Genomic DNA, 18303 nt, shown 5'->3' with positions numbered 1-18303 from the left:
GTGGACAAGCTTATGAATAAACCCTACTGTATAATTAATGATTGTGACCTTTGTTAAATAATTGGTTGAGGAAAATATAAGGAGACATATCACACTACGTTTTCTGGTGTCTTGTTTTTCGATGTGCACACTATATCATTTTATTGAAATTTGAAATATGTAAAGTATGTTTTTGACTGGCCTGTCCTAGTCTGATTATCTGACAAAGATATAAGCTGGTCCAACCGGCTCTCTTTGACTTCAATGCATAACATTGAAGTTGCGGCTGCAGTTTGCCACCCAGTGCATCTGTTGTGCACGTTATGGCGTCGTAGAACGTCTGTCTTCTCCTTATTTTCACATCCTTGATCGCAAGCAGGAGGACTTGCAGGTCGAATTCAGTGTCTAGTCCAGGGGTAGGCAACGTTAGGCATGGGTGCCAATGTAACGCCTGGGATTCGAACCCGGTTCTCCCACGCGAGGCAGTGAGTCACTCCGCTACACCAACGTTGGCACAGGGGAGGGTGATCACTGGCGTGAGAGAGGTTTTTTCTACTCAAATTAAATATTCAAAAAAAGGTTTTGTCCGTTAAGTCCCTTCACATAATGCAAATTCCATCCTCCATATAATTCTACATTGATTCAAACTCCTAATTCCGACTGAGGAGGGAGTCTGACAGGGTTATTTGCTCTAATGATCATTACACCCTGAGAAAGAAAGAAAATATTTCTGAAGAAGATGGGTTGTTATGTATAGCCTATGGACAATCAAAATCAGTTGGAAATATGACATTTCGATGTGGTGTCATAACTAAACTTTATGTTGATATGGCACACTGACTATGAAGAAAATGAAAACTTGACACTTTATGTAAAAAGGTTTTGCCGACTCCTGGTCTAGTCTAAAGTGGACATGTCAGCAGGGATAATGGTTAACCACTTTTAGCCAAATAGCACTTCATAGAGGAGTGTAGCATTTTAAACTGCACTTATTTGTCAAAATGGTCTACGGTGCCTTTAACCGTATTCTTTTGCGGCACTCTCTAAATCAGTGGTTCTCAACCTGTGGGGGGGTCCCCAAATTATTTTGGGAGGTCCCCAGCTTATTAACTTAATGTGAAACATCGTTTTCTCACTCAAAAGTAAACAAACCAACATAAAGTTTAGGTGTATAGATTATATCTGCACATTTCTAAAGTGACAATTTAAGGACGTTTTAATACCTCTAAAATGGCAAATTAAACATTGGCCAAATTGTCAAATATTAGAGGCAGAAATTGAGAAAATTGCCAACTGCGAGGCATTGTGAGCATGTAGATCTGCTATTTTCACAATACAACCGTGTTAAAGAAAATGTTATGCCTCAACTCTTAGTGCTTCTTAAAATATGATTATTTTGGGGGTCGCGGCCTGAAAAGGTTGAGAACCACTGTTCTAAATCACTCTTGACTAAAGGTCAAATAGTTAGTACATGCAAAAATGTATGTTTGTGTACCGGTATGTGTGTGTCCCTCCCTCCCTGCAGGCGTGGTCTGATCATGGGACTGTGGAACTCTCATACCTCAGTGGGGAACATCCTGGGATCGCTGATAGCTGGCTACTGGGTGTCCTCCAACTGGGGCATGTCCTTCATCGTCCCGGGGCTCATCATCGCGGCCATGGGCGTGGTCTGCTTCTTCTTCCTCATTGAGCGTGAGTGTCACTCATAGAGTGTTATAAAAACATAGAGGCCAGATGAGCTCGCCCCCAGCCCCCACCCCACCCATAGAGCTCCGGTCACTGCCGCCAGATGGCGCTATTAGCGTTTCAGACGATAGGAGCGGAAGTCTTGCAATGCCAGATTTGGCACCATGGCCTCTGTAAGGGATAATGACTGGCTCCGCAGTGTTTCTCCATACATAACAGACCGACAAGGGATGGGATGGGATGTTATGTATGGAGAAACACTGCAGATTATTACTGTCATTATCCCACTTATTACCCGGCTACTAAATAAAATTAATAATTTAACTCAAAACTAAAAACAAAAAGTATTTCCTTGTTTACAGACGTCTGAAAGTATTCCACAAGTGTTGCGCTGGGCGCCCCCCCAGCGTAACACGGTCGGTGCTGATTAGATAGAAAAATCCATTTTCTGATACTACGTCGTCTATTTCTCCCTTAACACTTTGCCGTCCGAAATAGAATGGTGGTTGGTAGATTAGCCGTGAAATTTCTATTATTGTATTGTGATCTGAGACATAATATTATGTTTATAAACATGAGCCCGCCGCCCCTCCTTCTTGGACAGCGCCGTTGTTTTTTTTTTTCTTTTTTCCCCAGGTCATTAGCTCACCGTGATTTTCTCGATCTCCGTTGGGATAGAGTGGTGGTTTTGGCCGAGCATCGATCTCCCTGTGCGTTTCGCGTGCGCGATCCGCGCGCATAACGATCCATGCATATAGTCCAGGAGTGACTGAACAGTCGATGTGTCCACTTTGGATAGCCTAGCACCTAGCACTCCAGCTCTGCTAGTGCTAACTTCCAAACAACAAGTGGGTGGGAGGAAGGAAGGCTGAAGAAGGAAACGCCATGAGAGTCACTTCTGTTCATGTCAGACCAGCCATGAGCTATCAATGCACGAGTGGTGACTAGGGAAGGTTAGACGATCGCCGATTTTCGGATGAAAATCATTTATTTCGGTAAATACGGGAAAGTACGGGAAAAGACGATTGGCTGCCCCTCCCCCCCTAGGAAGTCCGATATAGTACGGTTTTAATATTAAGGGGCTCCCCGTGGCTTGGAAAGGGTTAAAATATTTTTAAAAACATTCTTGAGAGCAACGTTTAGTTCTAAATGTCGCTGTGTGTTTGTTTACATGGCTGACATGTTGGTTACAGCACAAGATTCACACAGTGCAGCTTGACTGCAGCAGGTGTTTTGAGCCTTTGATTAGGCAGCGGTCTGTTATAGAGCGGAGCGGTCTGTTATCAGGGAATATCAGACCTCTGATTCAAACAAGCCGGGTAGTAAATGGCTTTAATAATCCTCTGCGTTCGTGGGGGCTTGGTATCACTTCTTCTTTGCATGGAAGGAGAGGGGAAGGGCAAAGCAGAGTATAGTGAGTTAAGCCGTTACTGTGGAGTGGAAAAGTGTCCACTATGACACTTTTCCACCGCACAGTACCGGTTTAACTTGCCCTTCACCCTCCTTTATTCCGTTTTCCGTTTTTCCATCCGGCCTAGCTACCTGATGCCAATTACTTGCAAAACCAGGTAGTCAACAACAGGTACTGGTTGGAATCCAGCTGGTGACCACCTTAGTTGCGTGCCATCCCTTCTCTGGTCCATCTTATGTATACGATTACTAGAACACTTATTTTGTGTGAAAGCGTGTACAAAAATGGCTCCTGAAGGTTTCTCGTAGGTACTTGGTTGCTTATGGTCCGTATATAATTTTGAATGTATTAATTAAAACTCCAAAGGGAAGTGGACTGGTGCTGCTAATTGTAATAATGATTCTGAGAACATTTGTGATGATAATGGAGTAATTGTACTATTGATATTTGTGTTATTTCTTCTTTTTCTTTATAGATCCAAATGATCTCCAGAGCATTTATGCTCAGAGCTGTTCCCCTGGAAACAATGTAAGTACAGAGCAAAGAAACGTAACAATTTTTTCAATATATAAAAAGATAGAAATGACCTATTATTACTTCCTCTTAGTTTTTGCCATTGCTTGTGTTAACATACTGTATGTGTGTGTATGTGTGCGCACGTGAGCGTGTGTGTGTGTACTGTACGTGTGCATGTGTCTGCATAGACAGTAATTGTGTCTTTGGCACACGCATTGGTTTGCTTGTGTCTTAACGCTTACGTGCCTGTGCACACACAATTACATAATGTGCGTGTTCATTTGTCCGGACAGTATGTTAGTCTATGTGTGCATGTCCTTGTATGGAACTCTGTAACTGCAGCTGTGGGTCTGAACACACACACACACACACACACACACACAACGTTAGCAGGCCCTGCAGAGGTTCAGGCCTTTGCCCTAGCGCCAGTGGGCTATATCAATGTCGGTGTTGTCATATGAGCCTAGATGTTGTCTGGGTTTTTGGATATCGTAACATTGTGACATAACATGTAAAGTAAGTAAGTAAGCCTTGCCGAGCCACGAGGCCCATAGGGCAGGAGCCTACTGTATCTCCTGTTTCTGTAGCGTGAGGCAGCTTGATGTACATCTACAAGTACACCCCCTGGACATGACACTAGTACAGTATGTCGCAGGGACTTACCCCCAGTCCAACTCCAGTCCAGTTTAAGCTGAGTGCCACTGGGCAGGGAGGCACTGAGTTTTTGGTATGACCCGGCCAGGGATCGAACCCCGATCTCCCAGTCTCAGGGCAGACACTCTAACCACAATATTATCCTCACAATGTCACTGGGAAAAACTATAGTGATATTTGATTTTGTCCACATCGGTTCAGGGTTTGACCTGTTTTATATCACCTCTTTGCTTCATTATATCTAATGTTGCCCTCCAAAGGCCAGCTTGACTCTTTGCTATCTCTATTATGAAATAATAAATAGGGGGGAGCAGATTGCTCACTCCCTAATCTTATAAAAGATATCAGACAGACGAAACGTTTCATTGACCCCATAAGGAGCTTGAGTGCATTATGTTCCTTGGAAGATGACGCTGTCATTTTCACACAAAGGCTCTTGAGTCTTGTCACTGTAATGCCATTGTTGCCTCCTGCCAGGTGTTTAAAATGACATTTTTGGTATTGGCTTACACTCTCATTTACACTCTTCTCCAGAGGGAATTCCAAGGTACAAGATTGCCAGTAAAAAGTACTATCACAATAGATGTAACTAAATATTTCCGTGAGCCTGAAGTACAGTAACTGAAGAGATTGGTGTCAGTAGGGTGCATTCCTCTGCCAACACAATGCAATTGTCAGGATATTGTTCTAACGTGTTGTGTTTTTTGTGAATGAATTCCCATACCATAGTTCACACAAAAGCATCAGAAGTAGCACATCTGTGAGCTTGTAGATCTGCTACTTTTGCTATTTTTGAATTTGAATGCTAAAAAGTTAACAGTTTTGGACATTTTAGGTTTCCAGCCAACAGAGAGGCTGTATTCCGATGGATCCAATGTTATATAGTCACGACACAAGCTCTTGTTAATAAAACGTCAATGGTTTAATACAGGGTTCTTCAACGTTTTCAGGCCAAGGACCCCTTAGCTGAGAGAGAGATGAAGCAGGGACCCCACAAACCTTTTCATAGATTCCATACAGTTTAATCGTTTGACAGCACACTCATTAGTGTATTTTGGATTCATGTAAATTGGTGTTTTCAGATATTTAACCACTTGAACTGTCAATACCTAATAAACTTGACCTATCACTCTGTAATTAGCCTGTTCTTTTTCCCCTCTACACCAAAGCTCCTTGCCAAAAATAGCTGATCTACAACTTCTACAAGCTCGTTGTGAGCTTGTAGATCTGCTATTTTTGGCTAAAGTTCTCTGAATTTGGACACCAGGGTTCAAGTGGTTAATATAAAAAAGGAGAAAAAAAGTTTCTATCACACAAAGATTTGGAGGACCCCCTGTAGTAACTCTGAGGACCCCCTAGGGGTCCCTGTTGAAGACCCAAGCCACATAGACACACTTCATATACACCCATTTCACTACAAAAAAAAGAAAAACTCTACCGGTTGGCAATCAGTACTGCTGAAGCTCCCCTGACCAAGTGGGGATGCCTTGTTGGCAAGAGTAGGACATGAAAACTATGGATCGAAGCTTTAACACTCAGCGTGCGGTGAAAACATGACCCCTGTGCAACTCTGTTTAGTAACTGAGATAATTAATAATGCGTGACAGAAAAAGAAATGACAGCTGATTAGTCAAGTAGGCTTATACATCACTTGGGACTGCTTTGAATTGTTTTGCAGCTGCCAGCCAAGAGCAGGAATGGACTGAATGGACACAAGGAGTTGTATCTGCAATACAAAGAGGGCAAAACACAGGTATAGTACATATACAGCACAGTATCTATTGTTATGTACTGTACCGGTACATACTGTAAGTGTCTGTATAAGTGCATCTGTGCGTGTATTGACACTTGTGTGTCTGTGTGCACGAACGTTAACTGTACACATGACATACTCTTGATGCATCATACAGTACAACCCTGAGTGTTCATTTTGTTCTGTACGGAGTTAAATTAACACCCAGGACTTTTACAGTGTACTTTGATCGTCCTTTGAAAATGATTGTGTACACATCCATAAGTGTCTTTCAGTCATACACCAGCTTGAACATGATGCTTATTTCATACAATGTCGTACAACAGTGCTGTTCCACTTCACTGCGTCATCGGAGTGCTGAAAAGCGTTTAAGGCAGGGGTCTTCAACGTTTTCAGGCCAAGGCCCCTTAGTTGAGAGAGAGATGAAGCAGGGACCCCCACAACCTTTTCATAGATTCCATATAGTTTCATCGTTTGACAGCACAATTGTCAGTGTATTTTGGAACGGTCGATACTTAATACACTTGACCTTTCACTCTGTACTTGGTCCCTTAGTTCCCCTCTACACCAAACCTCTTTACCAAAAATAGCTGATCTACAAGGTCACAACGCCATGCATTGCGAGGTGTTGTGAGCTTGTATATCTGCTATTTTTGGCCAAAGTTCTCAGAATATGGACACTAGGGTTCAGGGTGGTTAGAAAGGAGAAAAAAGTTTCTGTCACACAAAGATTTGGAGGACCCCGAGGACCCCCGAGGGGTCCCGGACCCCCTGTTGAAGACCCCTGGTTTAAGGCCATATCAGCTTGTTTTTGCAACGCGTCATGTCTGTCTGTCTGTCTTGAGCGACATGTTTGTAGTATAGTAGCTTCATCATGTTGCTGGCTTGCTTTGAAAATGACTTGTAGCCCGTCGCTTTATCGCCGCTAGTGTGAACGCAGCATCAATTCAGGCTTGTGTCGCCAGTAAGTTAGACTTTAACATGTCATTATGATTCATTCAGGCGTACTGCAGTAATGAGGATATTGTGCTGTACAGAAAGGTTAGTGTGTATTCACCTTCAGTGCAGTCAGCTCAGTGGGTTAAGGCCACCAGGGGGCAATGCTTATTGAGGTGGGGTTGGATGAAAACATCAATCACATTAGTGTTTCTTTAAATGTAATTTGATTTCATAGATTACCTTATGGCACTTATTGTGTTTGCCTACTTGGCAAACCCAATTGATCAGGCACAAGAATAATAGGGCTGCACAATTAATTGAAAGTAATCCGAAATTGTGATTTACTGTAGGTTATGTAATCGTGAAACTTTGTTTAAACATATGATTTGATCAGCTGTGGAACGTTGCCCATGTCTCCTCATCACTACAAGTAATTGATTGATTGATTGATTGATTGATTGATTGATTGAAGTATTTATCAGAAGTTTCCGTAGGAAAAAGTACAGTTTCGTGACAGTACAGTTCACTGGTACAAGGTCAACTAAAAGGATAAGCTCAGCTTGCATGTTCTCCCTGTGTCTCCTTGGGCATAGGCCCTCACACAAAAACATGCAGTAGTCCTGGTTTCTACACTACCTCCCCCTAGCCAGCCGGGTGCTCCCCAATGTCCCCTGGCGCGGCAGGCGGAGAGCGGAAACCAGGACTACAGGTTAGGTAGTCACCGGGTGAGAAAAATGGGTTGCAAAAATCGTGGGATAAAAAACATAAATAAAAAAAAGGATAAGCTCAGGAAAGAACATGGTTTATTTACATTGAGATCCCTTTTTAGCTCATATAACATTGAATGACAAACAGATAGAATAGAACACAGTACTATGCAGAAGATATCATCAGAGGGGAGGTACGGTTAGGCTAGGTTTACTGTTACAATTAATGACCAGAACATTGTACTCATGCCTCTATCGATCACGCTCACAGAGGAATAATAAAATCATAGGTTGTTACATACTGTACATTTATTGAGCACAATATGCAACAAAATCATTAAGAAGAATACTATAAAATCATCTTTTCCCACCAGAAATCCTCATAATCAATCATTGTGATTTATAATCGTGATCAAACAAATCAGGATTATTATTTTAGTCATAATCATGCAGCCCTAACTGAAAAACAAAACAAAAATACCTTTAATATTAAACTGGTTATAACTGGATAACAGTTTTCAAATGTTTTGCCCCCTGGCTATGGTGGTTCTCTTTTATTTTATTGAATGCTTGATGTTTCTTCTCTCTGGTACCGTATCCCTTCAGGAGGACTGGTTTGTGGTGTTGTTTTCCAATTCATCCGCAGTCAAACTATCAAATCAACCCGACTTCAACAAATGCCAACCTTGATCCTTGTAGAATTGGATCAATCAGATAAAAAATCACTTGAAGTGATCCTGAAGGGATGGAGTCATTGGAATGCAATGGGGTGGATGTGAGCAGTGGTGGAAAAAGTACTCAAATGTTTTACTTAAGTAAAAGTATCAATACTGCAATATAGAAATACTCTGTTAGGGTGCCCTCACACCAAAATGCCTATGAGAGTGGAATCCGCGTTCCGCCAATGCATTTCAATGATAAGGGAGCTTTTTTTGCAGAAATCCTCTGCTGGCATGAAACCGCTTCACTCTCATTGAAATGCATTGGCGGAACGCGGATTCCACTCTCATAGGTATTTTGGTGTGAGGGCACCCTAACAAGTAAAAGTCCGGAATTCAAAATGTACTTCAGTAAAAGTATGAAAGTGTTAGCATTATAATGTACTTAAAGTACTAAAAGTAAAAAGTACTATATGTTTGAAAATAGCAGATCTACAAGCTCACAACGCGTCGCGATGCGACATGTTGTGAGCTTGTAGATTGGCTATTTTCAAACAGCCAAGGTCTAAAATAGGGCTAAAGTAGTTTATGTGTGTTTTGTAATATTATAATGTATATCTGCAAAAAAACTAGTAACGAACGTTTTCAAATAAATGTAGTGGAGTAAAAGTACAATATTTGGATCCGAGATGTAGTGGAGTAGACGTAAAAGTATTGGAAATTGGAAATACTTGTGTAAAGTACAAATGCCTCAAAACTGTACTTAAGTACGGTAATTAAGTAAATGTTCTTAGTTACAGTACTTTACACCACTGGATGTGAGGCAGTGGACGGAGGATGAATCTCTGGTTCCCTTCCAGAGTTTGATCCCCGTGTGGTGCTGGTACCTCCGAGACTTCAGACTACATCAGACTCTTATATTTTATACATGCCTTTCTCTCTTTCTTTACTTTGTTTTCTCTCTCTCTCTGTCTCTCTCTCTCTCTCTCTCTCTCTCTCTCTCTCTCTCTCTCTCTCTCTCATATTCAGAGTTATGACACAGAGTTGCTACTACCCAGAGACCATGGCAGTGTGTGCGTGCCGGTGCAGCAGGTAGTTGTGGTGAAGAGTGAATCAGAGCCATCGGCTATCAGCTTCATGGGCGCCCTGCGTATACCGGTCAGTGTCTCTCTCTCTCTCACACACACACACACACACACACACACACACACACACACACACACACACACACACACACACACACACACACACACATAGGGCTGTCACGATTATGACATTTTACATGACGATTAATTGTCACTCAAATAATTGCAATTAACGATTTAATTGTGAATTACATTTCTGAATTTGCACATGGCAGATATGACACATAACCCAAATATACAAAGAAATTACTGACATTTTTGACAACACTATACTTAACACATTGATAGTGCACAACGCGTCGCGATGCAACGTGTTGTGAGCTTGTAGATCTGCTATTTCCACTATTTTTGACCTTTTTTTTTATATATGAACATTTGTCAACATGGCAACGATTATGACGATTATGAAAAATAATCGTGATTATGTCAAATAATTGTGATTAGACGATGATGTAATAATTGTTACAGCCCTACATACATACACACACACACACACACACACACACACACACACACACACACACACACACACACACACACACACACACACACACACTGTACATGCTTGTCATAATAATCTACATGACATTCATATCCTCTCTCGCACACATTTGTCCATGAATTATTACGTAAACAGACATTCTTTCTGTTAATGGCTTTATTTTTGCTTTCACCTTAATGACCAATTGACCATACATCATGGCCTTGAGTGTATTTACGCTTTTATGATATAGTTATGTTGTAGCGATATAGTAAGTGATTAGCAACCAGACTCCCCCACAATTCTTGACACTATTGAGGTGTTACCCAACAAACACTCTATACACTAGCAATAATTACTATTGGAATATAGATTTTAACAAACAACTTAAAAAATATCACTTACAGCATCCTTTCATTCTTAAGATCGTTCAGTGAATGTGGGAGTTGGTCACACGGCCATGTCATAAATGAAATCAGTACTTACAGTCAGTGTTATTAATGCTGTGCTGTTCTTCTGTACAGGGAGTGATCGAGTTCTCTCTGTCTCTGCTGTTTGCCAAGTTGGTCAGCTACACATTTCTTTTCTGGCTCCCTCTCTACATAACTAAAACAGGTATGTACTGTGTGTGTGAAACACGTGTATAGGGCTTTCACCCGTGGTTCCCAAACCTTTCAGGTCGAGGCCCAAAAGAGATACAGACGTTTGCCCGGGACGCAAACTCGTGAAAATAGCTGAACTAGCAGTTTTCAAATGTATGGAATTTCTCCGATTTTTCTTTTATCTATTCATGAAATAACTTAGAAAAAACATTGAATACGTTTTTTAATTCATGAAAAATGTTGCTTTTCTGGGAATGTTTTGGGGAATTGATAATAAAAAAAATAACACACATTTTCACTGCCTTCTGCAGAACAGCCTGAGCGATCAAGTATCATAGCAAAGGACATAGTCACAACAAGCACAAGCGTGGCCTTTTGTAAGATGACATTGTTGTACTTTATTAATGTTATCTACACAGTCTGTTACTGCCAAGGCAGTCTGTCTAAACCTGCTGGGTATTTGTAGCTGGAGGTATTATATGACTGATGGGTGGCCACACACCTGTACATTCACTTGTTCTTTTTTTACCCAATGTTTATTGGCTAAAGTCACACAAACACACATATTCCAATTACAACATTCTTACAAATTATGATTCAAAATCATATCGTTTAGACTTTGTGTTCTGTGGGCGACAGTGGCTAGGTGGTAGAGAGCGACTGTCTAGGAGCCTGTAGGTTCCCGGTTCGATTCCTCATGCAAGACACTGAACTGATGTATCCATAGCTGTGCACCTAAAATAGCAGATCTACCAGCTCACAATGTGTCACAGTGTGACATGTTGTAAGCTTGTAGATCGGCACAACCTCCCGATGAACAGGTCGTAATGGAATCTTGTATAGTTGCTCTGACGTCATTGTGTGAATGTGCACCGCATTAGCATGTATGTAATGTGTACCCATATATCTGCTGTTGCAGTGTGGTCAAGGTGAATTACTTTGTAAAGCACATTTGAGTGACTGGAAGACAGTCTAGAAGAATCGCTATGTACTGTAAATGTTGTCCATTTACCTTTTACGGTACATTCACCTTACTTCCTTGTCCCTCTCTTCCTAGATGCAACTTTTCATCATCTTCTGTCTTACTCTTCTCTGACCCAATTACCCATCACTCTTTCGCACACTCGCACGCACACAAGCACGCAAGCACACACACACTGTGCACACACACATCCTCATCCTTCCAATCTACATTTATCTCAACAACACATTCACTTCTAGTGTTAGCATTGGCATGTTGGACTGAACTCAAAGGCTGACTGTGTGTGTGTGTGTGTGTGTGTGTGTGTGTGTGTGTGTGTGTGTGTGTGTGTGTGTGTGTGTGTGTGTGTGTGTGTGTGTGTGTGTGTGTGTGTGTGTGTGTGTGTGTGTGTGTGTGTGTGTGTGTGTGTGTGTGTGTGTGCGCGCGTGTGTGTGTGCGCGCATTTCAGCCCACCTGGATGCGAAAAGGGCTGGGGATCTCTCCACCCTGTTTGACGTGGGAGGAATTGTGGGTAGGTCTTATCCTTCTAATTTCTTCTCTAATGTGTGCTGTTTGCTTTGCATTGATATTAAACTTTATGTCCCACAATGTGGCGTGTGTGTGTCCATCTTTTTATGTGCATACTGCTGCATTCCTTAAACCTTGGAAAATAGCAAATCTACAAGCTCCCGACGCGTCACAACATGATGCGTTGTGAGCTTTGTAGATCTGTAATTTTTGTTTCATGACACCGGTGCGCAACCAAGAATAACTCAGGGTTTAGTGTGAGCAGTATACTGTAGAGTTTCACATGGTGACCTGATATGACTGTTCTCGTTGGTGTGTGTCTGTGTAGGTGGGATCCTGGCCGGGGTCATCTCTGATAAGCTGGGGATGAGAGCCACTACATGCGCAATCATGTTGCTGCTAGCCGCCCCAACGGTAAGTCTCACATACCCATTATAGGGTAGAAGTTTGGATATGCTAGTTACCATATTTTCTGTCAGTGCTTTAGCCCTAGGGTTCACAAAATTGTGGCCCAGGGGCCCCCTTGGGTTCCTCGATGGTTCCAAGGGTGTCGGCCAGACATATTAGAAGTTTGATGTCACTAAAATTTGGTTTTACTTTAAATTCTTACAATACAAAACATATTTTGTTGAATATTCTAACAATATGTTTATCTTTTCATATGAGGGGCTGTAGGACAGAATCATTTGAAATGGGGGTCCATGGCCTATATCAAAGTCAGTTTGGGTAACCCTGACATGATATGAAGAAATAAACCCTGTTTTAGCCTATTCTTCTCTCTGATCTATATCTCACTTTATGTCTCCCTTTTCTCAATCTCCTGTTGTCTCTAGGCCATGAAACAAACCTACTGTATTTGGCTCTTATGATTTGAGAGAGATTATTTTGCAGATATGTCAATGTTTTTTTCATGCAAGTTATATAATGAATGTATTGTATAGTTTACAATGATTTCATAACTACTGGGTACTTAAGTGTTAACGTAACAGATGTTGTGTCTGGATACCTCATTCAATCTAACAATGTGAGCCATGAGTGCAACAATGAAACAGAGAGGATTGATGTCATGTTTGTGTATGTGTTTCCAGCTCTATGGCTTTTCCATGATCAGCGAGTTTGGCTTGGGGCCAACCATTGGTAAGAGACAACGTTAATTTCTTCCCTATTCCATCACTATCTTAATGTTGCTATATTTGTGTTGCCAGCCAACATAAGTGACAAACGCCACTGTCTTTTTTGTAAAGGTTTAGGTGGGACATTGGGTAGTGCAATAACACACAAACCCACTAGTGTCAATTTATCAGTTTAATGCTGCAAGTTCCACCCATGATGACGTTAGATTCCTTCTCGGTTTGACTCATTCGTCACCCATAAGTGTGACTTTGGTTGTACTCAGTACTTCATTGTACTACAGTGGGCTAAAGTAGGGCTGTACCCATTGTCAGAGTACTTAGTGCAGAAGTGCAATACCTGTTATCTACTGCTACTGCAGTACTTCAGTACTTGGAGGCCAATTACGCCAGTCATGTAAGTATGACGCACCGGCTTGGGAGAGCTCAGGGATCTCTGTTATATGGGCAGAAAATGGATACAGAGACAGAGATTCTTGTATTTATTGAAGATGAATGACACTGGAACGGAGCTGGTTGATTCACCAGCTACTGTATTCACACAATCAATGCCTTTAACTAAAAGCTAGCTGAAAGACTTGAAAGTGGAAAGTGTTCACGGCCCACCCATCTGTTGATTACTGTGTTAAGTGACCGCAATCCTTTATATTAATGTTACATTGTCATACAAATCTTAGTGGCCTACTTGCATTATCCTCGTGGTCCACAGGTCAGGAACTTATCGGCCTTATGGTAAATTGTATGATGAATGTGATGTTCCTCCTTCCAGGTATGTTGCTGGTGTGTGGAGGCCTGGTTAACGGACCGTATGCCCTTATTACAACCGCAGTGTCTGCTGACCTGGTGAGTGTGTGTGTGTGTGTGTGTGTGTGTGTGTGTGTGTGTGTGTGGCTGTGGCTGTGGCTATGGCATCACCTTCCCAGTCAATTTGTTTCATGATATAGCCAGGGCAGGAATTTCATGAAGGCCATGGCCGCCGTTGCACCTCACTTTGGCCTTGTGCCCCTCAAAAAAATTGTATGCCCCAGCTGACTGTACCACTTTCTTTATTGTCAATATGTAGACAGTAGAGACCATTGTCTTTCTTGTCATGTAGACACCAGTGTCTTTTGTTGAGATTCTGAAATCTTAACTCCCCCCGAGGCCCCATCTTTAAGCCAATCCAGTGACTTTGATTGGTGCAGGGCTGAGCTACCATCATTTATCTATTTCACTGCAGAATAGGTTATCATCCCTAACCCTTAAATTCAACAAATTCTTTCAATGGACTGAAATGTGTTTTATTTGCAGGCCTTCCTGCCCTGGCATTTAGCCTTTGTGCCCTCAGAAAATGGACAACACCAAAGGCCAAGTGTCCTTGCCCTTAAAATGACTTAATTCTAGGCCTGGATATACAGTAGCTGTTTTTAAACAGGCGGACATCATTGGACAATTAACCGATTCCAGTATTGAGTTACAGATGGCTTCCACTTCCATCGCAAAGTAAACACTCAGAAATAACAGGCCACATAAGTAAACAACAAAGCCGTTTAACAACTTAGTAATACATCTGATCTAAAGTCAGATTCTTATAAACTTAACCCCATTTAGGCCTAGAATTATTGAATGCTTTAACCAGTGAAAAATAGCAGATATATAAGCTCACAGCGCGGCACCGAGTGCCGCGCTGCAAGCTTGTATATCTGCTATTTTTGAAAAAGTTGTGAAAATGTTTGCAAATCTTTGAATATATGTATTTTTAAAGCGAACGTTTGTAACTCAAATTTTGCTTCTGGGGGGTCCCTGGAACTAAATATTTTGAGATGGGGGTACGTGGCCAAATAAATATAATTTTGGGGGTCCCTCACATGAAAAGGTTTGAGAACCACTGACGTAGTAGTCTCTCAAGAACAGTCTAACTGAGCTCCAGTTAAGTGAAAAGGAACTTTTCGTTGACGATGGCTGGCCAGATTGCTGACATAGAAACATAGGTTTTTCAAAAAACCTTAGAAGGATTCAAAAGACACTTATAGAATCGGGTCAAAATTCAAATTTTCACGATTTTTCAAAAATAGCAGATCTACAAGCTTGCAGCGCGGCACTCGGTGCCGCGATGTGAGCTTGTATATCTGCTATTTTTCAATAGTTGAAGCACAAAATAATGATACACAATAATGTGTACCCGTTCTAAATGGGTTAACCTGTACACTACAGACATCCAGACCACCTCTCTGTCTCATTTGACCTTGTCTTTCCGTAGGGGACTCACAAGAGCCTGAAAGGAAACGCCAGAGCCTTATCCACCGTCACGGCCATCATCGACGGCACCGGATCTGTAGGTCAGTACCAGTACTCAACCTGTACACCAGTGACCAGGGGTCTTCAACAGAGGGTCCGGGACCCCTAGGGGGTCCTCAGAGTTTTCTCCTTTTTTATATTAACCACTTGAACCTTAACGTCCATATTCTGAGAACTTTAGCCAAAAATAGCAGATCTACAAGCTATTTTTGGCAAAGAGGTTTGGTGTAGCGGGGGAAAAAAGAGCACACTTAAATACAGAGTGAAAGATCAAGTTTATTATGTATTGATGGTTCAAGTGGTTAATATCTGAAAACACAAATTGACATGATTTCAAAATACATAAAATACATGATTGTGCTGTCAAACAATGAAACTACCGGTATATGGAATCTGGGGGTCCCTGCTTCATCTCTCTCTCAGCTAAGGGGTCCTTGGCCTGAAAACGTTGGAAGACCCCTGCTGTACACAGTTGGTTATATCAGTTCCCTGTTCCCGACGGCATAACCAGATTTGGACTGGTAGCACACGTGAAGGTGTTGTGTGTGTGAAAAGTGGGACTAGTCTACACATTCACAGTCCTATTCAGACTCTCACTTGTTGTTCTACTCCTGTGTGTTGACAGGTGCAGCACTGGGCCCCCTGCTGGCCGGACTGTTGTCTGCAGGTGGCTGGGACCGGGTCTTCTACATGCTGATGACTGCTGACTTCCTAGCTCTGCTGGTGAGCGTTTTGAGTGTTGGCTTGTTAGCTGAGACGTGAAGTTGGCAGTGTGGAAGTGTTCTAATGAGGCTGTCTGTATGGCACTCTGTCTACATATCACAACACAAGGCCACGGAACTTTCATATGTTACATAGAGTATCTGTCTCGATATCTGTAATGTGCTGCAACACTTTGGTGGTCAAAGGCAGTGGTTCTCAACCTGTGGGTCGGGACCCCCAGGGGGGTCCCCAAATTATTTATTGGGGAGGTCCCCAGATGATTAACTTAATGTGCAACATTGTTTTCTCTCTCAACAGTAAAAAAAAACAACATAATGTTGAAGTGTATGACAAATTGACAAATTAAACTTTGGCCAAATTGTCAAATATTAGAGGCAGAAATTGTGGAAATAGCCGATCTACATGCTCACAACGCCTCGCAACGCGAGGCGTTGTGAGCATGTAGATCTGCTATATTCACAATAGAATCGTGCTAAACTAAATGTAATGCCACAAATCCTCCAATTCCAAGTAGTGCTCGTCGGGGTGGGGGGTCCCCAGTTCAAATATGATTATTTTAGGGGTCACGGCCTGAAAAGGTTTAGGACCAATGGTCAAAGGCATGTGCACACACACGCACGCTCTCTATTCTGTTTTGTCCCACTTATCACACTGTCCCTCTCACCTTACTAAAAGTTATTTAAAAACATACTTTCTAATGATTCTGCTTGGTTGTGTGGTGATTGTCATTGTATTTCCAAGCTGAGCTCATTCTGTGTAAACATAGCATGATGTGTTATTAACCTCTGTGTACGTAAATCTGGCACAGTAGTTCATACTTATCTATTTAATATCCATATCTATAGCTTTTACCGTATTTTAGAAGACACAGAACATCTAGTATTATTTATTTTTATTTAAAAATGTTTAAAACAAGGTGGAAAGTCTGATGACACGAGATTTCACGCATTTATAGTACGATGCAGATTCTGAATTATGTACTGTATCTTATCAACTAATATTTGACTATGTGTGTGTCCTGTTTTACAGTTGCTGCTGCGGTTAGTAACCAAAGAGCTGACCTCAGGCAAATCGCACCCCATCTCCACTGTAGAGTGAGTCGCACTTTTCTATTGGTCCCTCTGTTTGTCCATCATGCAATCCATTTCGTTCCACACAATCCATTTTTATTGCAGCGCATCACTCTATTGCCCCATTTCATGTCCCCATCTTCTCAAAACAGTTACCATCATAACCAAACGTCACATCTGTTTGCATTTAGTATAGGAGCTTTTGTGTGCACCCCACAGTTGACAGTTAAACACAAAAGCCAGACTAGATGTTAAATAATAAATACATTTAAGTTAACTGTCTCTCTCTGTCTTACAGGTTGAAGGAGCACTGAGCACTTTGATTGCACGAACACCAGACACACACACGCGTGCACGCACACACACACGCGCGCGCACACACACACACACACACACACACACACACACACACACACACACACACACACACACACACACACACACACTCTAATTCCCACAGTCCTCTCTCTGTTACTTCCATCTCTCTCTCTCTCTCTCCCTCTTTCTATCTATCTGACTCTCTCCCTCACCAATCTCTCTGTATGTCTATCTTTCTGTAAGTCTCTCTCTCTCTCTCTCTCTCTCTCTCTCTCTCTCTCTCTCTCTCTCTCTCTCTCTCTCAAATGATGCCACTAACATTACACCATTGATGAACTATACTCTGCTGCTTGGCAGGTCTTCTCTAAGACTATGGTGTCTTGTCACTCTTGCCTTACTGAACCAAAGAGATTATTGTTTCTGTGGGAGGGACATGCTGTAGTTAAAACCCAGAGCTTTCTATTTTTTATTTTTTATTTTAAGGCCCTTTTAAATTATTCCACTTGGGTTTTGTGGTGTTTTTCATAGAGATCGCTGATCTCTCTGTGTCCTTGTTCCTGTATGTGCAGCAGGGGATCTTGGGGATTTGGGGAGGGTTTTGGATGTTATGAATGTAAAGTTGTCAACCATTAACATTGTTATGTGGATATTTATACAGTGCAATGTTAAGTGAACTTTGGTCAATTTAAGTCAATTTAATGTCAATCATCATCTCTCTCTTGCATCTGTGCTCTGTGAGCGAGGAATTATATTCCTTTCTCCAT

The 18303-nt window shown here is 41.8% G+C and overlaps 1 protein-coding gene across 1 annotated transcript in view; it reads left to right on the top strand.

Moving 5' to 3' along the window:
• slc37a1 (solute carrier family 37 member 1) overlaps positions 1-18082 on the top strand; it is a 32818-nt gene extending 14736 nt beyond the window's left edge. Inside the window, exons 8-20 of the mRNA XM_080753191.1 lie at positions 1505-1671; positions 3552-3604; positions 5925-5999; positions 9334-9462; positions 10455-10545; positions 11963-12025; positions 12350-12435; positions 13110-13158; positions 13921-13994; positions 15391-15469; positions 16054-16151; positions 17181-17245; positions 17520-18082. Of these exons, the coding sequence (XP_080609317.1) occupies positions 1505-1671; positions 3552-3604; positions 5925-5999; positions 9334-9462; positions 10455-10545; positions 11963-12025; positions 12350-12435; positions 13110-13158; positions 13921-13994; positions 15391-15469; positions 16054-16151; positions 17181-17245; positions 17520-17535 (1045 nt within the window). The 3' untranslated portion in view covers positions 17536-18082. The remainder of the gene's footprint in view (positions 1-1504; positions 1672-3551; positions 3605-5924; positions 6000-9333; positions 9463-10454; positions 10546-11962; positions 12026-12349; positions 12436-13109; positions 13159-13920; positions 13995-15390; positions 15470-16053; positions 16152-17180; positions 17246-17519) is intronic.
• Positions 18083-18303: the final 221 nt, after the last annotated feature.

The sequence above is a fragment of the Nannobrachium achirus genome, assembly GCF_963921795.1.
Source record: "Nannobrachium achirus genome assembly, chromosome: 22".
Lineage (NCBI taxonomy): Eukaryota > Metazoa > Chordata > Actinopteri > Myctophiformes > Myctophidae > Nannobrachium > Nannobrachium achirus.
The sequence above is the reverse complement of the archived record's forward strand: the minus strand, read 5'-3'. Positions and strand labels throughout refer to the sequence as shown.